At 44.6% G+C, this 19,720-nt stretch overlaps 12 protein-coding genes across 12 annotated transcripts; 8 read left to right on the top strand and 4 right to left on the bottom strand. All coding sequences in view use genetic code 12, as the record gives it.

The window, feature by feature from the left end:
* Positions 1–542: 542 nt before the first annotated feature.
* RPL15A (60S ribosomal protein eL15) lies at positions 543–1,157 on the top strand (the record flags this gene model as incomplete). Its single annotated transcript, XM_025478872.1, has 1 exon — positions 543–1,157. One exon carries the CDS (start codon positions 543–545, stop codon positions 1,155–1,157), a length of 615 nt encoding a protein of 204 aa, XP_025338345.1.
* Positions 1,158–1,914: 757 nt separating this feature from the next.
* On the top strand, positions 1,915–3,684 carry ADE17 (bifunctional phosphoribosylaminoimidazolecarboxamide formyltransferase/IMP cyclohydrolase; the record flags this gene model as incomplete). The annotated part of the gene is made up of 1 exon (XM_025478871.1): positions 1,915–3,684. The coding sequence occupies one exon, from the start codon at positions 1,915–1,917 to the stop codon at positions 3,682–3,684; it is 1,770 nt and encodes a 589-aa protein (XP_025338344.1).
* A 323-nt stretch (positions 3,685–4,007) lies between these two features.
* On the top strand, positions 4,008–6,035 carry CXQ87_000288 (protein-transporting protein; the record flags this gene model as incomplete). Its single annotated transcript, XM_025478870.1, has 1 exon — positions 4,008–6,035. The coding sequence occupies one exon, from the start codon at positions 4,008–4,010 to the stop codon at positions 6,033–6,035; it is 2,028 nt and encodes a 675-aa protein (XP_025338343.1).
* Positions 6,036–6,081: 46 nt separating this feature from the next.
* Positions 6,082–6,675, bottom strand: NAT5 (peptide alpha-N-acetyltransferase subunit; the record flags this gene model as incomplete). The annotated part of the gene is made up of 1 exon (XM_025478869.1): positions 6,082–6,675. One exon carries the CDS (start codon positions 6,673–6,675, stop codon positions 6,082–6,084), a length of 594 nt encoding a protein of 197 aa, XP_025338342.1.
* Positions 6,676–7,334: 659 nt separating this feature from the next.
* DAP1 (Dap1p) lies at positions 7,335–7,703 on the top strand (the record flags this gene model as incomplete). The annotated part of the gene is made up of 1 exon (XM_025478868.1): positions 7,335–7,703. One exon carries the CDS (start codon positions 7,335–7,337, stop codon positions 7,701–7,703), a length of 369 nt encoding a protein of 122 aa, XP_025338341.1.
* A 333-nt stretch (positions 7,704–8,036) lies between these two features.
* Positions 8,037–9,857, top strand: MEX67 (Mex67p; the record flags this gene model as incomplete). The annotated part of the gene is made up of 1 exon (XM_025478867.1): positions 8,037–9,857. The coding sequence occupies one exon, from the start codon at positions 8,037–8,039 to the stop codon at positions 9,855–9,857; it is 1,821 nt and encodes a 606-aa protein (XP_025338340.1).
* Positions 9,858–9,969: 112 nt separating this feature from the next.
* On the top strand, positions 9,970–11,334 carry SPT14 (phosphatidylinositol N-acetylglucosaminyltransferase; the record flags this gene model as incomplete). The annotated part of the gene is made up of 1 exon (XM_025478866.1): positions 9,970–11,334. One exon carries the CDS (start codon positions 9,970–9,972, stop codon positions 11,332–11,334), a length of 1,365 nt encoding a protein of 454 aa, XP_025338339.1.
* Positions 11,335–11,490: 156 nt separating this feature from the next.
* On the bottom strand, positions 11,491–13,920 carry NIP100 (Nip100p; the record flags this gene model as incomplete). Its single annotated transcript, XM_025478865.1, has 1 exon — positions 11,491–13,920. One exon carries the CDS (start codon positions 13,918–13,920, stop codon positions 11,491–11,493), a length of 2,430 nt encoding a protein of 809 aa, XP_025338338.1.
* A 101-nt stretch (positions 13,921–14,021) lies between these two features.
* On the top strand, positions 14,022–15,777 carry CXQ87_000282 (uncharacterized protein; the record flags this gene model as incomplete). Its single annotated transcript, XM_025478864.1, has 3 exons — positions 14,022–14,286; positions 14,333–14,527; positions 14,825–15,777. 3 exons carry the CDS (start codon positions 14,022–14,024, stop codon positions 15,775–15,777), a joined length of 1,413 nt encoding a protein of 470 aa, XP_025338337.1.
* A 74-nt stretch (positions 15,778–15,851) lies between these two features.
* RPT4 (proteasome regulatory particle base subunit) lies at positions 15,852–17,144 on the bottom strand (the record flags this gene model as incomplete). The annotated part of the gene is made up of 1 exon (XM_025478863.1): positions 15,852–17,144. The coding sequence occupies one exon, from the start codon at positions 17,142–17,144 to the stop codon at positions 15,852–15,854; it is 1,293 nt and encodes a 430-aa protein (XP_025338336.1).
* Positions 17,145–17,356: 212 nt separating this feature from the next.
* GCD1 (translation initiation factor eIF2B subunit gamma) lies at positions 17,357–18,769 on the top strand (the record flags this gene model as incomplete). The annotated part of the gene is made up of 1 exon (XM_025478862.1): positions 17,357–18,769. The coding sequence occupies one exon, from the start codon at positions 17,357–17,359 to the stop codon at positions 18,767–18,769; it is 1,413 nt and encodes a 470-aa protein (XP_025338335.1).
* Positions 18,770–18,869: 100 nt separating this feature from the next.
* On the bottom strand, positions 18,870–19,574 carry CXQ87_000279 (uncharacterized protein; the record flags this gene model as incomplete). Its single annotated transcript, XM_025478861.1, has 1 exon — positions 18,870–19,574. One exon carries the CDS (start codon positions 19,572–19,574, stop codon positions 18,870–18,872), a length of 705 nt encoding a protein of 234 aa, XP_025338334.1.
* Between the last annotated feature and the right edge of the window lie 146 nt (positions 19,575–19,720).

Raw genomic sequence — 19,720 nt, 5'->3', positions numbered from 1 at the left:
GGTAGTGGACTGAAACATGAAAGTCTAAAAGTTTAGCGAAACAATAAAAAGCCGTGTCCCTGAGGCGAAGATAAGCAGGTTTCTGAAAGAAAGTGGAACCATAGACCAAATCAAACTTTTTACCGCTGAACCGCCTAAAAATAGACTTTGAAGTGACTCATCTACTTACAGAGGCGAAATTACGCATCATCTTCGAGATGGAACAGCGTTTGCGTCACCGGATGATCCTCCTCGCTTGACGCAAAAAACTCCGAAACCTACGTAAAATACGCCGTAGATGCAAGGCTTAGAATGAAATGGTCTGATGTTTGGGCCAACACAAATTCACTTAGTTGTGTACGCCTAGATTATTGTTTGGGCCTCTTAGCTGTACCTCTAACAGACAAATTTGTCGCGGTTGCAAATATTAGGGCTTCAACCACAACACACGTGACCGACAAAATTTTTCCCTGCCGTTACCCGGCGCGCGACGATGGGACCGGTGCGACACTGGAAAAAAAAAAAACGCTTCATACTCAATTAACCATCAACCACAAACTACAATGGGTGCCTACAAATACTTGGAAGAGTTGCAGAGAAAGAAGCAGTCTGACGTCGCCAGATTCTTGTTGAGAGTCAGATGTTGGGAGTACAGACAGAAGAACGTCATCCACAGAGCTTCTAGACCTTCCAGACCAGACAAGGCCAGAAGATTGGGCTACAAGGCCAAGCAGGGTTTCGTCATCTTCCGTATCAGAGTCAGAAGAGGTGGCAGAAAGAGACCTGTTCCAAAGGGTGCTACTTACGGTAAGCCAACCAATCAGGGTGTTACTCAGCTCAAGTACCAGAAGTCCTTGAGAGTCACCGCTGAGGAGAGAGTCGGCAGAAGAGCTGCTAACTTGAGAGTCTTGAACTCTTACTGGGTTAACCAGGACTCCACCTACAAGTACTACGAGGTTATCTTGGTGGACCCATCTCACAACGCCATCAGAAGAGACCCAAGAATCAACTGGATTGTCAACCCAGTCCACAAGCACAGAGAGTCCAGAGGTCTTACTGCTGCTGGTAAGAAGTCCAGAGGTATTGCCAAGGGTCACTTGTTCAACAACACCAAGGCCGGTCGTCGTCACACTTGGAAGAAGCACAACACTTTGTCCTTGTGGAGATACAGATCTTAAGCGTGCTAGCTTATGGTTTGTTGAACTACTTCGTGATGTGGCTCATAGGTTAGTAATAATATGAGAAGCATTGTGAATTCTGAGATTGTAGAACCAGTAGATCCTAAACGCATGATTTTAGTGTAAAGGACGGCACATCACCTGTCCAGCCGACCGACCAGAGAACTGCCAAGATAAATTTCATTATCAAAATCTAATGAACCTGATAATTTGACTTTTTAGTGCCTACTGTCTTACGCCTTTGAGCCGCGTCCCAATTTGCGAGATCCCTCCGTTTCCCCGTGAATGTCATTGTTCAATATAGCCACCTCGGCAAAACGAAAAATGGATCAGCGGATCACAAGCCCTTTAAAATTTTCAAATCTACTATTCATAATGGCCACTTCACTCGGCATAACCCAACCATGCTCGACAATGGCTCCCTATAGCCCGAGTCATTGTCTGACTCTCACCGTAGATTATTAACTATGGCGCTGGCGAGCACACCCGTACCTCTATTAATGAAGGAACGAGGTGGAACCAATCGAAAAAATTAGAATCCGAATCTCCTTCTTTGATTTTGGCTTTATCGAGTTCAATTTAGATTGGTTTCATCCGTGTCTCTCTCCATTCATTGACCGGACTTATAACTTCGTGTTAGGTATCTTCCCCTGCAAAGCACCCTCACCCAATCGAAATTTGCGACAACCTACATCGCTCAGGTTGTTCAGATAGATAAGTTCATTCTCGCTTTTTTATCACTCCTCAAGACTATATCATGGCACACTCAAAAACTGCCATCTTGTCTGTTTACGACAAAACCGGTTTGTTGGACTTGGCCAAGGGCCTTGCCGCTGCCAATGTCAGAATCTTAGCCTCTGGTGGTACCGCCAAGTTGGTCCGTGAGGCTGGTTTCCCAGTTGAAGACGTTTCTTCCATCACCCACGCTCCAGAGATGTTGGGCGGTAGAGTGAAGACTTTGCACCCTGCTGTGCACGGTGGTATTTTGGCCAGAAACCTTGAGAATGATGAGGCCGATTTGGCTGCTCAGGGTATTGAGAAGGTTGACTACGTTGTTTGCAACTTGTACCCTTTCAAGGAGACTGTTTCCAAAGCTGCAGTTACTGTTGACGAGGCCGTTGAGGAGGTTGACATTGGTGGTGTTACTTTGTTGAGAGCTGCTGCCAAGAACCACGCCAGAGTTACTATCTTGTCTGACCCTCACGACTACGCCGTCTTCTTGGAAGAGTTGAAGGCTGGTGAGATCTCCTCTGACACCAGAAACAGATTGGCTCTCAAGGCCTTCGAGCACACCGCCGACTACGATGTTGCTATCTCTGATTTCTTCAGAAAGCAGTACTCTGAGAACATTTCTCAATTGCCATTGAGATACGGTGCCAACCCTCACCAGAAACCAGCCCAGGCTTTCGTTTCTCAGGGTGAATTGCCATTCAAGGTTTTGGGTGGCTCTCCAGGTTACATCAACTTGTTGGACGCTTTGAACTCCTGGCCTTTGGTTAAGGAGTTGTCTGCTTCTTTGAACTTGCCTGCTGCTGCTTCTTTCAAGCACGTTTCTCCAGCTGGTGCTGCTATTGGTTTGCCTTTGAGCGACGTTGAGAAGAAGATTTACTTTGTTGAGGAAATCGAGAACTTGTCTCCATTGGCTAATGCCTACGCCAGAGCTAGAGGTGCCGACAGAATGTCTTCTTTCGGTGACTGGATTGCTTTGTCCAACATTGTTGACGTCCCTACTGCTCAGATCATCTCCAAGGAGGTCTCTGACGGTGTGATTGCCCCAGGTTTCTCTGACGAGGCCTTGGAGATCTTGAGAAAGAAGAAGAACGGTAAGTACTGTATTTTGCAGATCGACCCTAACTTCACCCCAGATGCTATCGAGTCCAGACAGGTCTACGGTATCACCTTGCAGCAGAAGAGAAATGATGCTATCATCAAGGGCTCTTCTTTCAAGGAGATTGTCTCTAAGAACAAGGAGTTGACCGAGCAAGGATCTGTCGACTTGACTGTCGCTACTATTGCTTTGAAGTACACTCAGTCTAACTCTGTGTGTTACGCTAAGAACGGTATGGTCATTGGTTTGGGTGCTGGTCAGCAGTCTAGAATCCACTGTACCAGATTGGCCGGCGAGAAGGCCGACAACTGGTGGTTGAGACAACACCCAAGAGTTTTGGGCTTCAAGTGGGCTAAGGGTGTCAAGAGACCAGAGAAGTCCAACGCCATTGACTTGTACGTCTCCAACCAGATTCCTAAGACTGAGCCAGAGAAGAGCGAATACGAGTCTAAGTTCGCCGAGCTTCCAGCTCCTTTGACCGAGGAGGAGAGAGCCGAATGGTTGGGCAAGTTGAACGAGGTTGCCTTGTCTTCTGACGCTTTCTTCCCATTCCCAGACAACGTCTACAGAGCTGTGAGATCTGGTGTCAAGTACATTGCCGCTCCATCCGGCTCTGTCATGGACAAGGCCGTCTTTGCTGCCGCCGACTCCTACGACATTGTCTACGTCGAGAACCCTATCCGTTTGTTCCACCACTAATTTTGAGTAGCATATATTATTATAAGTTTCAGAGATTGCCCGTAGAATTCGCAGCCATTCGCATCTATTCGCAAACACCGCAGGTTTGAAGAATTCCTACCATGCTATTAGAGCAAGGCAAAAATTTTAGATGATGAAGCATCAATAAACCGAATCAAAAATTTAAATTACCATTTTTATCACATTCATGTTTTACTAACTTCTTTTACCCTCTCTGATTGTAGGGCTACCGTGTCGCTTACTTTTCTGCAGTCTTGGCTCACCTCGAACAACTACGTCAAAAAAAGAGAAAAAAGTTAGCCACCGTTCACCCAAACTCCAGCATGGATTCAGAGTACAGCTACGACGAAGGGTCTGAAACATGGCCATACTTCGTATTGGCTTTGTTAGTGTTTGCCTTGTTGCCTGTTACGGCGGTCTATTTATGGGGAGCCGCAGGATTTGGTGCTCCAACCAAGAAACGTATTAGAGGATCTATTGAACACAACCACAAGACCTTGAATTTGCATCACGCCGACGCAATTGACAAGTTCCACTCCCGCGTGAAGTCTGATAGAATTTTCAACAAAAAATTGTTGTTTGTGGTTATCGGCTGGGGCCTTGTGGCCTTAATCTGGAGATCTTTTGCTAAGGAAGTGAGCTTGCAAGGCTTCTTCGACCCCCACACTATCTTGGACTTGCCTTACAGTGCTACGGATAAGGAGATTAAGTCCAAGTACAAGAAGTTGTCTTTGATCTATCACCCCGATAAGCTTGTGAAGTACGCAGAGGATGTCAGAAAGGAAATGGAGGGTCAGTTTCTCCGTATGAACCAGGCGTACAGGGCCTTGACTGATGAAGTCACCATGGAAAACATCAAAAAGTACGGCCATCCCGACGGCCAGCAACAGATCACCCACGGTATCGCTATCCCCAAGTTCTTGGTGGAGGGCAAATACTCCCCTATCATGATTATCTTCTACTTTTTGTTGATTGGTGTTCTTTTGCCACTCATCGTGGGTACCTGGTGGAATAATGTCAAGACTCATACAAAGGGTGGCTTGCACGTTGATACTGCTGCTCTCTACGTCCGCAGATTGGCTGACAAGAACCCAGGAAGAGTGTTCACTGCATTCGACATTTTGGAATGGGTTCTTCAGTCCCACGAGGTTACAAGCAGCTACTCCAATTTGACATTTGAGCAGCTCAAGTCCATCGTTGTCAATCACATCAACCGTGAGCCCCATGTCTCTGGTGACCTTCTTTTGGAAGCTGAAAAGTTGAATCTCATTGCTCTGCTCCCAACTCTCATCGAGGGCTTTATTGAAATTGCCATTGCTTTCAGACTTCACGATGTGATCACCGCTGCTTATGACTTGCTTAAAGCAATTTACCAGGCCTCCTCACCAGTAGGAAAACACAGAGAATTGTTGCAGCTTCCATTCGTCAACAAAGAAACCATTGAGTCACAGCCAATCAAAAAGATTGGTAAGTTACTCACTTTGCCAAAGGAAGAGGCTGGTAAGGTTCTTGGTATTTCAGATGCTGACAAGCTCGACATAGCGCTTGACGTTGCCGCTCACGTTCCTTTCATCAGGGTGCTCGATGCATCCTTTAGGGTCCCCGGCGAAGATATCGTTCCACCCAACTCGACAACACATTTAGTGATTCACTTTTTGATTAAGTCTCAAAGACTAAAATCATGCCCTGAGATCCCTGAGGAACGTTTCCTCGAGGTTGAAGATATCGAGGACTTGAAGAACCCTTTGAGATCCAACGATGCTCAGCCTGAATTGCCGCACGCATACGCTCCTTATTTCCCTAAACTTGTTGCAAATCAATGGGATGGTTACATTGTTGGCCAGAGAGACAACAAGTTCGTCGAAGGCACAACTGCTGCTCCTTTGCAGAGAGTTGATTTGAGCAACTTGGAACTTACTCAGGAGCAGTGGATTGACGGCAAAGAGGACACTGTTGTTCTCAGCTCTTTCAAGATCAAGTTGGCGGTGCCAGCTCCTCCATCCAAGGGTACCTTCCATTTCAGATTGCTCTTGAAGAATAATGCATACTTCGGCAACGATGTCGATATTCCATTGGAAATGAAGGTTCTGGACCCACCTATTAATGTCGAGGCCGTCAAGAAGGCCGCTAAGGCTTTCGGAGGAGGCGATGACGATGACGATGACGAAGACGAGGACTCCGAGAGTGATATCTCTGACCCTGAGGAGGACTCATTAGCCGGAGCATTGGCGGCTCTCAGGGGCGAGGCTGTCAAAAAGGTCGACAATCAAGAGGAAGAGGAGGAGGATGACGACAACGAGAGTGTTTTCACCGACATCAACACCGACACAGAGGATGAGAGTGAGAAGTAGAATGTATCATAGGAATATTTACAAAGTCTTATTGACTATATGAATTCTAAACAGACAAGGTGAGTATCACTGCATCAGGCTCGTTCAAGCCTTGTTGTTTGTAGTAATCCTTGACAACGTCAGACGAGCGTTTGAAGCCTTTCTTCTCGTACCATTCAATGACGGTCTTGTTCACAACATGCACATGCAAGAAGATTTCGTGGATAAATTTTTCCTTGGCCTGCTCAATTATCCATTCAAGCAATTTCGAGCCTATACCCAATTGCCTGTATGCCTCAAGAACCGAGAAGGATTCGATATAAATTGCGTTGGGAATGCTGTTCGAAGGTAACTGGCTAGTGTTGGCAGATTCGAAATTCGGAATATTATGTGAAGAATTCATCAACTTTCCTCTGATCTGACCCACTGGGAGTTCACTGTAGAAAGCCAATTTGACTATTTGGTCATTGTTGAAAGAATCGTTGTACCAGGTCTCTGGGTAACTTGTGGGAAGCGTGACCTGGAGAAGTTTTTTAAAAGTCCCGATATTGTTCACGGTCAAGTCGTCTAGCGTTATTATGCTCCTGCCCATGTTGAAGACTGAGTAGTTTTTGAATTTGTGCGCTGCTCTGTGCACATTGATGCTGTCAAACGAGACCATACTCCGAACATGAAAATCACCACGCAATTGAAAATAGACACGAAACTGATAGAATAAATCTTGAACTTGGGTAAGCTCACTTGAGTCGGCCCGAGTCACTAGTTTGCATTCAATTGTTTTGAAGTACAGAGTGGAGACATGTCATATATCGAACGTAGGTAGTTTTCGAAAGCTTGAATGGATAAAAGAACCGAAGAGGGGTAAGGTCTGGGCCGAATTGCAATATTTGTAAATAAATCTGCTAAACGTTTTCGTATAGGACTTAGTCGTTCCCGCGATGGGTGCAAACAGTGGCAAAAATTCAAAGCATAGAGTTCAGAATACTTTGAAAATATGTATTGATCAAATATCTGTGGCAATTAATACTACTACTTTCTGAATGACGTCTATGACTTCGCTATAATTATTGTTGTCGGAATTAAAGGCAAAATCATATGAATCTGTCATGTGACGTAGCCCCACCATTACGATTTGAATATGCGACCCACAACTGGCTACAACTTCAGTACTCGAGGCCTTTTGAACACCAATAAGCTCAATTGTTCTCGTCCATATAAAACCAAAACGTCGATTGAAGGTTCAACCAATTGTCTATGATCGCCTTTATTATCATCGTCCTCCTCCTTGCCTACTTCGCAAAGTCCATTATTTCCGACTTTATGTCAGCCCCAGCCCAAATTAACGCCGAGCCTCCAACTCAAACGGCTTTCACTCCAAGCACTCTTGCCAAGTTCAATGGTAAAGACGACCCTAAAGTTTATCTCGCTGTTAGAGGTAAGGTGTTTGACGTGACTTCTGGTAAGGGATTCTATGGCCCAGGCGGACCATACGAGAATTTTGCTGGAAGAGATGCTTCCAGAGGATTGGCCTACAATTCGTTCGACCCATCAGTGTTGACTCCCCTCGACCAGCCTCTTGACTTGTTGCAAGACTTGAGCGCAGACGAGAAGGAGTCTTTGGATAACTGGGAGTCCCACTTTGAGGGCAAGTACACTCTAGTCGGAACCTTGAGTAACGAAAAAAACTAAGGGGTTCGAATCCGAAAAAGAGGTAGTGCTATTGAATGCTACTGAATGCTACCGGTGTGCCATCGATCCTCGTTGAGAGTCGGTGTCAGCCCAGTGTCACGATGAATAGGTTAAGCAACGTTTAGTTAGGAATCTGGCTTATCGTAGTTGAGTATGGTCTATTACACTTTCTCTGTATATCACAGTTTTAGACCTTCTTGGTGACCACTAAAGTATGTACTGGTGCGAAAGTGGTAGCGAAGAGAAAAAATCAAGTTGAAAACGAGAAGCGATAAACCAGCCCAAACCACCTGCGTGCTGAATTGAAAATTATCACAAAACACACCACACACCATGTCCTTTAGAGGCGGAAAAGGAAACAGAGGTGGTTTCGGTCAGAACATCGCGTTCGCCAATAATGGCAATAGACAGAATAACGAGGTGGAAGTTGAGATATTTGGTTGGAATGGAGCCTCTCCGGCCGAATGTATAGCCTTCATTCTGAGGAAGTGTAAGGTCACAGTGACAAATTATTCGGTCAATACTTCTACTGGAGGGCTCCGTGGTTTCGTTCGTTCGTCATACGACGCTGATCTGTTAACCAACTGGTCTGGGGTAAGATTCGCTGGTGACAGTTTGAAGATCACCAAGGTTAACAATCAAGCAGGCGGCTTTGGCCAGTCCATGAGTGCTCCAAATCAGGGAGGCGGCGACAACGCTATTGAAACCCTCACGATGTTCCTCAAGCTGAGGTATAATGCCGACATCAAGCTCTTGAACTTGAGCTCTGTCCAACTGGACCCAACACTCTCCGCCAAGGGCTACTTCGGTAGTATATCCACGACTTCGAAATTCTTCCCAGCATTGATGAAGATTGCCGGAGACTTGAAGTTGGAAGTCACCAGCGCCGACCTTTCTAACAACAACTTGACTGACCTCTCGACCATATCGACATTGGCAGTAACATTTCCTAATTTGCAAAATTTGGCATTGCTGAATAACAGACTAGCTCGTGTCAAGATTTTTGAATCGTGGAAGAAAAAGCTTAGCTCTTTGAGGGAGCTCATTCTTGCTGGAAATCCCCTCCTTAATACCACCAATCCCAGCGAGATAACTACCATCAAATCTGAACTTCTCAAGGTTTTTCCACGTCTCGTTGTTTTGGACGGAGAGGTTCTTAGAAATGAAGAAATGCTTCGGAAGAACCTTACTTTACCTTTTGAGCGCCCTCAAGCAATGTTTTTCCAAGATTCTGAAGCCCAAGCCCTCTCAACTAACTTCATCGCAAATTTCTACAAGTTGTGGGACAGTGATCGTAAGCAGCTCATGGTTCTCTATCAGAACGAATCGCAATTTTCATACCAAGTTGACTCATCCTCCCCTCGGGCATTCGATCCAAAGGACACTCCGGATTATGGCTATTATATTCCTCAGTCAAGAAACCTCACTAGACTTTCGTCAGTCAAAGCGAGAATGAGTAAACTTGCTCATGGACAGGAGCAGATCTACAAACTCTTCACCCAGTTACCCAAAACCCAGCATGATCTCATGACGAAACCCGATGACTTCAGCATGGAGACTTACCGCCTACCTCAGATGGGCGCAATTTGCATTACTTTACATGGAAGCTTTCAGGAGACTGCTCCACCCGACAATTTGGAACAGGTTAACAACAACCAGCATCACAACAGAAACAAGTACCAGTCCAAGAAGTCCAAAATTCCTTTAGGAAGGAAAGGTTTCGACAGAACTTTGATTGTGATACCTGGGCCTGACAGTAGTATGATTGTGGCTAGTGATCTATTGTGCATAAGAGCGGAGGTTGATTCCAAGGCCTTTAGGCCTGATCCAAGTGCACCTGTTCCAGCACAGACTACTCCATCGCCAGCACCTGGTGTTGGAGCCTCAGTATCACCACCAGGACCTACAATCAACCCAACTGGTACTCCAACACCTGCTCCTGGTGTTCCTACTGCTGCCGATCTTCCTGCTGAAGTCAAGGCCAACTTCAACGCTGTTCAACAAGAGCTTCTTGTGAAGATCCTCTTGGAGACCAAACTCAATATCCAATACGGAGTCATGCTTTGCCAACAGAGTAATTGGGACTACCAACAATGCATCACCAATTTTAAGTCGTCTGCGTCATCGCTTCCACCAGACGCTTTCGTACGCTAAATAGATTAAATAGTAAAAAGTCACATCAAACATCTTGCAATATGCGCGTAGGTGCGTATCACCATGTAGCTACTCATAACTGCAAGATGCGCATCACCACCACTCCACAACCATGGATAAAAAATACAATATAGCCATGGTATGTGACTACTTCTACCCACAGCCTGGTGGTGTGGAGTTCCACGTTTATCATCTTTCCCAAAAACTTATAGATTTGGGCCATTCGGTTTGCATCATAACCCATGACTACGGTTCTCGAACTGGCATACGCATGTTGACCAATGGTCTACGTGTCTACTATCTACCGTTCTTACAAGTGTATCGAAGCACTACGTTTCCAACTGTCTTTCTGGCTCTTCCGGCACTACGAAACATCTTTGTGAGAGAGGAAATCGATATTGTTCATGGACATGGATCATTCTCCACGCTAGGCTGTGAGGCTATTTTCCATGGTCGTACGATGGGATTGAGGACTGTATTCACAGATCATTCCTTGTTTGGATTTGCTGATTTCAATTCCGTTGTCGGCAACAAGGTTCTCAAGTTTACACTTAGTGATACCAGCCATGTCATATGCGTGTCTCATACTTGTAAAGAGAACACGACACTTCGAGCTTCTCTAGATCCTGTGGACGTTTCTGTCATTCCCAATGCGGTCATTTCAGCTGATTTTGCACCCGACTACACTCGAGTTAGAGATAAATCACGTATCACAATTGTGGTGATCTCGAGGCTTTTTCCAAATAAGGGTGCCGACCTCCTCACTGCAATTGTGCCACGAATCTGTGCAGCAAAGCCAAATGTCGATTTCCTCATCGCGGGCGATGGGCCAAAGTTCCTTGACTTGGAGCAGATGCGAGAAAAGTACTTTCTTCAGGAAAGAGTATCTCTCATAGGCGCTGTGAAACATGAACAGGTCAGAGATGTCATGGTCAAAGGAGACATATATCTACATCCATCTTTAACCGAAGCTTTTGGAACAGTTATAGTGGAGGCTGCATCCTGTGGCTTGTACGTGGTAACTACAAAAGTGGGCGGCATCCCAGAGGTTCTTCCGCACCACATGACAAGTTTTGCAGACCCGGAAGAGGATTCTCTAGTTGCAGCTCTGATAAAGGCCATTGACTTGGTGCTGCTGGGAGCAATTGACACATCACAGTTTCACGATGAGGTGGCAAAGATGTATAGTTGGGTCAACATCGCTAAGCGTACCCAAAATGTCTATCACTCACTCGAAGATAAGCCTTTGAATCAGCCGTTGCTTGAGAGACTAAAAAAATATTATTTTTGTGGTGCAATCGCTGGAAAGCTCTATGTTTTGTGTGTTATTGTCGACATTTTTATTCTAATTGTCATTGAGTACTTCTACCCAGCCGAGCACATAGATCGAGCGACAAAATGGCCGAAGCAAAAACGTCCGAGGAACTTAGAGCCAAATGACGATAAAGTCTTGCTCAGCAATTTTTTAGGTATGTAAACCGGGTGTTCAGCTTCTGACGAACCTTCCCGAGGTTCAGCATGCGAACAGCATACGCCCGCCTTTTCCAGGCATCATTGATATAACGTGGTACACGCGGTTGCTGCGGTGAGTTGAAGATTGGTTGCAGTAACCACAGAATATCATCACCTTCATTTATAGACATGGGGAAGGGCCTTCTCTGATCATTCTCCTCAACAACGAAATCTCCTCAAAAAGCATCGATTCCTCAGTGTATTTCTTTTGAGCAGCGAGATCCTTGTAGTATTTAGTTTGCTGACCAACAATATTGTGTACCTCCAAATCGAGGTACTCGCGAGCTTGCTTCTCTAACATTTGATTTTCTTCAGTTAAGTTGTTGTATCTCACTTCAAGGTCCTTATATGCGTCCTTCAAGCCTGCAATAGTTCTTGCATTGTCTTTCAGTGCAGCTGCCAACTTTTCACCTGTGGTCGACAAATTCTGTTCAAGAATGGATATGTTGAGCTCCAACTCCTTTACTTTATTCATTCTCGATTCCGCAACAGGCGATCCTCGCTCATTCAGTCCCTCTATTCTGGCAGCGCTGGTCTTGCTGAAAATATCGTTTTGCTTCTCGGGTAAAAATGAGACTGATTTCCCGTGCAAGTGGTCCTCTAGATGTTTGAGTTTTGCTTCTGCCTCCAAAATTATTGCATCAGACTGTTGAAGGAATTCATTCCAGGTTTTAGTAATTTGCTCGTTTTGGTCCGTCATGGCGCCGTCTCTGATCTCCACCACTTGCAAGCAGACTGACCAAAGTGAAGAATTGACTGTGAAGGAGTGTTCACTATAGACGAAAAGAGGCTTATCAAGCTCCTTGTGTTCATTATCGATGAATTGCCGGAGAAGAAGATCAACAATTTGCAGTATTGATTTCAGGCTTTTGTAGATCTTCGCAAGATGCTCGATTCTTTTACCGGTCGAGATAGTCTCAAGAAATCTTATGAGTTGCAATGTGAAATTTGCCTCCGACTGAATGAAAATCAAAGCTCGGTATTGAGATGCAAAGGTATTCATCAACTGTCCGTCAAAAATCCGAATATTGCTCAAACTGCTGAGGACGTTTGAACTGTCGATACATTCTGTATCTGACTCAATATACTTCGACTTGATATATTCAACTTCATTCCTTGCATTGACGACATGTGATTTCAATTGACTAAGTTCCTTATCGTCTAGAACGTTGTGTCTTAAAATGATTTCAAGATAGAGTAAATGTCCTAGAGCCCTGTTGATACCCAATATGATTTTCTGAACACCAAAGGAAGCCCCTTCCATGAAATCAAGAAGTGCTCGAGCCTCGGCAGAAGTATCTATCACTTCAAGAAGGAGTCGAACCTGTTTTCGTAGGGAAGACAAGATTATTTCGTCGACAATCTTTCCTCTAGAGGACTTCGCATATGCTAAAAGCGTCTTAATGTGATCATTTTCCTTGAAGTTCAAAGTTTCTTTTGAAGATGTCGGGGCTTCCTTAGAATGATGTTCTCGACTAAGATATTTGTTTAGCTTTCTCTTTAGATTCTCGTTGTTTTCAGCTAAACCATCAATCGTCTTTTGCAATGTTTCCATTGATTTCGTTAAACCAGAAACCTCACATTGTAGTTTGGATTCAGACTCCTTGCTAGCCGATAACAAAGCAACATCAATTTCATGTAACTCATTGAGTTCTTGAATAGTGGTTGTGAGATCATTCACTTTTTCAGATAAAATATCGTTCTGAGAACTTAAGTGCTCAATTAGATCTTCCAGTGACGAGATCGTTTCTAATTGCAGTTGTAGCATTTTGATCGTCTCTTCGGATTGCTGAAGTGCTTCTTTTGTTGATGTGTGTGAGGACTTCAAGGTAGCAAACTCATTTTCAAGAATATTGAGAGCCCTCCCCCTTTCATCCAAGTCTACTACATCCTTCGAAGATGTGAGCTTGAGGCTCGCAAGCTCTTCACCAAGTCGTTTGTTTTGACTTATGAGCTTGGCCACTTCGTTAGTATCGAGGTCTGAAGGCGCCTGCGCCAAAGCCTCTTCCTCCAATTGACGAGTTAGATTCAATTCCTCGGCAACAAATTCATATTCCTCTTTGAGCTTCGAATAAGAGCTCTGGATCTCCTTCAAAGAGTTCTCAAGAGACTCTTTCTGAGCATTGATGTATTCCAAATCCACGGCTGTTGTCTCCACTGTTGACTCTAAGTTTTCAATCTTTGCATCTTTCGAAGCAATTGAGGTTTCCAATTGTTCAACTGTCTCTCTTTGAGTCTCAAGCTCTGTGAGAGTCCTCTTCAACTTCTGCTGTAAACGATCTATGAGTGCCTCCACATTTCTCATACCAACAGGGTTTGAACCATCAGCTGTCTTCACCAAAGCAGGCCTCACGAAGACGCCACATTGACCTTTCTTCAAACATGTGAAGTACCTCACATCATTAACTGATCCGTCATTTCTACCTGCTGAGGAATCTAACTCCACACCAACCCATTCTCCCTCAGCAAATTGAGTCAAACCAAAGAATCGAACAATACCAGGTTGGTCTTTAACCATGACGCGCTGGCCTACTCGAATTTCCAGTGACATGGCTGGCCGACCTTAGTCCGGTTCAGGTAGCACGGTTATAGGGTCTTCAAGTATGCGCACAAAAATCGCGTACAAGGTAAACACAAGTTCAATCTACATCAATGTCTTCAGGAACGAGCGGGACTGGTCAAAAGATAGGCATGAGTAATTTGAAAGCCGAATTGCTCAATGAGCAAAAGCAAGAGATCAGAGAGGCGTTCTCGCTCTTCGATATGAACAACGACGGGTTACTAGATTACCATGAATTGAAAGTCGCTCTTCGGGCACTTGGCTTTGATTTACCCAAAAGAGAGGTCTTGGATATCATTCGTGAATACGATACTGAAGACAGAAATTTAATCTCGTACGAGAACTTCTTTCATGCTGGTATGTATCGCTCAATTTGATGATGCTACTTGATTGTACTAACAAGCAGTTGGTGAACGAATTGTCAACAGAGACCCCATGGAGGAGATAAAAAGAGCATTCAGGCTCTTCGATGAAGATAATACGGGGAAAATCAGCTTTAGAAATTTGAAGAAGGTGGCCCGTGAACTAGGTGAGAATCTTACAGATGAGGAGCTTAGAGCGATGATCGACGAATTTGACCTTGATGAAGATGGAGAGAGTATGTATTGCCCGAGATGATTTATCCTTTCTTTTACTAACCAGCAGTCAATGAACAAGAGTTCATCAGCATCTGCACGGAGTAGGCAAGCAGTGCACCCAAATGAATATGTATAATACAAGGACACGAGAATGGTGGATTGCGTAGACTCTTAGAAATATATCTGACCGTTACAATATGGAGATGTATGTCTTCTTCGTGCTATCAAATGGTCCACCGGTTGTCCTCTCACGTGAACCTATTACCTCTGTGCGAGAAAATCAATAATTTTTTCTCAGTCCAGAGAACGAACTCCAGCCGATATGAGTAGATTCGTCAAAAGGTTGGATAAATTGCCGCCTGTGGCAAGAGACAAGCTCTGGCGGGATAAAACCAAGCATACTATGTTGCCCACGATGGACCCACCAAGATATGTTTCCAAGAAGGACAAGAACTTGACTATGGAACAAATCGGTATCACCAAGGGAGATTACATCTACATAAACGAGGGCGAATTTAAGGGAAAAATTACCAAAGTTTTGGAATATCACAGCCGAACTAATGAGTTTGCCGCCAACGACATCTCCAAGCCACTCATTGTTGCCCCTCAGTACTGGGCTGAGAACCAGAAGAGCCATCTCATTGACTTCCCGAGATCCATACCTCGTGAGCATGTCAAATTAGCTGCCAGAGAGAAGGACGAGAATGGCAACATCACCCACGTTGTTGCAAATGAGGTCGTTTACAAGGGTCAATACTACGACGACAGATACAAGAGATGGTTACCTAGAAGGTTCGTGAAGCACCATGAAAACCTTGAAATCCCATGGCCCACTCCAGACAAGAACCACACGGCTTCTGAAGTTACAACGAAAGAAGAGGTGGCTCACTTGAAGACATACGAAACCCAGACCATCGCTAAATCGCTCCTTCCACCTGGTGTCTTGAATGAGATCAGAAACCCATACTCCAAACATAAGAAGCAGGAGCTCACAGATATTGAGGCGAGAAGACTCAATGAACCAGCTATGCCTTTGACCACAGAGCAAAAGATTTACTTGGCTAAGAAGGCCAAGGAGCCAAAGAAGAAGCTCGAGCCTTTGTCCGAAGAGGTGAAGGACTACATTGGTCAAAGAATGGCCCAGCATATTTCCAAGATCGAGAGCCCACATCTTTTGGCTCATTTGGATGCTTTGTCGAAGGTGGAGATTCCCGACTTCAAGAGAACGTTGGAGAAGATCGAGGAGGACCAGCAGTCGAACACCCAGTAAATACATGTACATACGAAAATCAAGTCACGGATTAGAAAATGATGCATTCCTTGACGTCGTGTAATCTATTATAGTTACAATTTCTCGTAATCTATGTTGCCTTCTAGCTTCTTGACATCAGCGACCTTTCTGGTAGCCTTCATCAAATCATTTTGTATGATGTAGTCTCTTTCATCTCTGATCGCGAAGAAGCCAGCTTCTGTGACAACATTACGTAAATCAGCACCGTTGAAGCCATCAGTCATTTTGACGGCAGCCTCAAAGTCAAATTCGCCTTGCTTGGAGACCTTCGATGTGTGAATTTTGAAAATCTCCAATCTACCCGCCTCATTTGGCAAGCCAATTTCGATCTTTCTGTCTAAACGACCGGCTCTTAACAACGCAGGGTCCAAGGTGTCAGGTCTGTTGGTAGCCATGATGACCTTGGTCTGACCCAATGTGTCAAATCCATCCATTTGGTTCAACAATTCCATCAACGTTCTCTGGATTTCACGGTCTGCGGAAGTACCTTCACTGAATCTTCTACCTCCGATGGCATCAATTTCATCCATAAATATAATGCATGGCTCGTGCTCCTTCGCATAGGAGAACATCTCTCTGATCAATCTTGCAGACTCACCAATGTATTTGTCAACGATGGCAGATGCTGGAGAAAAGATAAAGTTGGCACCAATGGTTGCGGCCACTGCTTTGGCCAACAATGTCTTACCAGTACCAGGAGGACCGTACAAAAGAACACCCTTTGGAGGCTTGATGCCCACACGTGTGAACAACTCTGGGTTCTTTAAAGGCAACTCAATGACCTCACGCAATTCACGAATCTGCTCAGTGAGACCACCAATTCCGTTAAAAGAAATCTCGCCAGGCTCAAATGTAGTCATGTTGTAAACCAATGGATCAACCTCTCTGGGCAAAATACGCATAATGGTTAAAGTGGTCATGTCCAAGGAAACACGAACACCATTTTTCAAGTTATCCTTCTTTATAGTATTACGGCAGCCAACGATATAACGTGGTCCACTAGAAGCTTTGACAATGAAGGTCTCGTCGGTCAACTGTTTCAACACCTCACCGACAATCTGACCCACCGATTGCAAGGCTTTGATATCGTTTTCCGTTTTGTCGTAGGTCTTTTCCATATCTCGCATGCTTAGTCTCATCTCCTTGAGACGAGCATCCCACTTTCTGTGTTCTGTCAACTTTTCTTTGAAGTTCTGGAGAGCCTTTTGCCTCTCTTGTTCCGCTGGAGTAGGTTGAGGCTGCTGCTCCTCCTGGGCATTGCTGGATTCGCCATTGGTTCTTTCTTGTTGGTCCTGGTTTTCTTCGCCTTGCAAGCCAGCCAAAAGCGGATCTTGATCTTCACTCATCTTGTGTTGTGTTGATAATTCTCAGAAAATTCAGTTGCCACTCTCGCTCAAAATGGTGGCCGTAGTTGAGGTTTAGGGTACATACTTGGTTTGTACGGAGCCGCGCATCACGTGACTAGTTTGAGCTCTACAACGTATTTTTCTCAGGACATCAGACTCATCTTGATATCGTCAGATCTTGCATTAGAAAATAAAGATATTCCTTTGACAACATGGAGTTCCACGCTGTGATACTCTGTGGGCAGGGAAAAGCATTGAACCCTTTCTCGAAGGTCAGAGCCACAGGTACCGTGAAAGCCCTCTTGCCTATAGCCAATAAGCCTATGATCGAATATGTGCTTGACTGGTGTGCTAAGGCTTTCTTCCCAAAGATCACGATTGTATGCGATGAACCGTCGAAAGAAGATCTCGTGGCTGCTTTGAAAGCATACAAGTCAAAAGCTGGCCCGCAGTCGGAGAACAACGATAACTCAAGACTGTCAAACCAATTCTTAGATCTGATTCAAGTCGTCGAGCTGGCAACGGCCACATCTGGCGAGGTTCTCAAATTTTTAGCAAAGAGCAACATTATCGATCCCTTGGAACATTTTGTTCTTTTGCCTTGTGATTTTATAACGAATTTGCCTCCCCAAGTCCTTATAGAAGCCTACAGATCGAGACTGGAGACAGACATTGGTTTACTTTGCTGCTACAAGAATCAGTTGGATATCGAAGATAAGAAAAATAAAATCTTCCCCAAAAACTATACCATATTCGCTGAGTTACCCTCTGGTCAATCACAGCTTTTGGACTACTATTCAGCGGAGGATGTTGATTTTCATAAGGCTTTGAAGATCAGAACGCAGCTCACATGGAAGTACTCAAAGTCCATTGTCAGTACTAAATTGCTAAACAGCTCAATCTTCTTTGGTTCCGCCAATGAAATCTTCGGTTTGTTCGAAAAGTACCAAGATAAGTTCACCAAAGTTTATTTCTCAAACAGACCGCTCATTAAAGTCATTCGTGATCTTGCTAGACTTTCATGGCAGAGCACATCATGCGAAAACACTATCGGATTCATGCTCGTACCAACACAAGCACAATTTACCAGGTCAAACAACTTACCGGTACTTTTGGAGTCAAACAGGTACTACTTGAAACTACAAGCCCAGGCAAATGCTGCCAGGAGTAGTGCTCCTAAGGACAAAACAGCCGCAAACGTTGGTGCCGACGCATTAATTGGTGAGAATAACGAATTGGGAGAGAAAACTAATGTCAAGAGAACTGTTGTTGGTAATAATTGCAAGATTGGCAAGAGAGTCAAACTCACAGGGTCTATTATCCTAGATAACGCTGTGATTGAAGATGATGTCGCTTTGGAGAATTGTATCATTGGTCATGACGTTATCATCCGCTCGAAGTCAAAGTTGGTCAACTGTAACGTGGAATCCACGCACGAGGTTGCCAAGGGCACGCAGGCAAAGGGTGATACCCTTTTGTGCTTGAGTTTGGAAGGTCTAGAAGTAGAGGACGGCGAGAGTGCCATCGAGTCATCCCTGGAAGAATCTTCCTCCGGCAGCGATTATGACGATTATGAAGAGGACATCGAGTACGGCGATAACTCTGACGGATTATTTGCATACTAGTATTCACATTTTGTGGTAACTACATAGACAATCTGTAGATATAACGGATAGTATCTCACTATCACTATGCATGAGTTGGTATATACGTGCTTCCCCTAAACTATTCATTGTCACTCGAAGAGTCCATCCGTCTCCTCTTCACGACATCATGAAGGGACTGCAATGCCCTTCTTTTCCTCGTCCCGATGTCTTCCCCCAGGTCACTAGTCTCGCTATCATTGTCTGACGATTGGCTAGCATCGTAATTTGCGGTGACAGCTTGCTTTCTATAGTTTTTTCTTTCGTGCTTCCTAGATTCTCTTGATCTTGGTCGCCTATAATTCACAGAAAGCGGCGCAAAGGTGGGCCTGAATCTTAATGACAGCGCTAGTTCCGATGGAAGAGAAAACTCATACTCTTTAGGTAAATGGAAGTCGTTATCCAGAGGGGGTTCTTGGAATGCGGTGGGTTTATCATTATTGTTGAACTTTTTCGTGATTTCAGCTCGTTTTGTGAGAGCCCAGTTCTCGATGTCTTCTCCATTGGTTATACCCTCTAGTAGATCATCCAAGCATTCAAGGTATCCCTTATGCATCAGTACCTCGTTTGAGTTACTTCCCAAACGGTAAAGAGATGCCACTGATTTGGCTGCATTGGCAAACTCTGTTTTCAGTTGTTCGGCATTTCCTGTGCTGTTGTATAGAGCAGCAACTGATTTGGCTGCGTTTTTGAATTCTGAGGTCAACTCTTTATTAAGTTCTAGAAGCGAAACCTGCTCCACATTTCTTGTTGCGGGCAAGTTACTTGATAGATTTGACAAATCCATGTGTTCTTTGGTAATAAATAGGTGTATAGAAGGTTTTATTGTGACGATGATTTGTCGCAAGAAGTAAGGGACCCATGTCGCACTCAGGCAGACAAGGGACTTTTTGCAGCCACCATCACGCCTTAACCTTAAGACATGCTATATTG

The sequence above is a fragment of the Candidozyma duobushaemuli genome, assembly GCF_002926085.2.
Source record: "Candidozyma duobushaemuli strain B09383 chromosome Unknown A_B09383, whole genome shotgun sequence".
NCBI lineage: Eukaryota > Fungi > Ascomycota > Pichiomycetes > Serinales > Metschnikowiaceae > Candidozyma > Candidozyma duobushaemuli.
The sequence above is the reverse complement of the archived record's forward strand: the minus strand, read 5'-3'. Positions and strand labels throughout refer to the sequence as shown.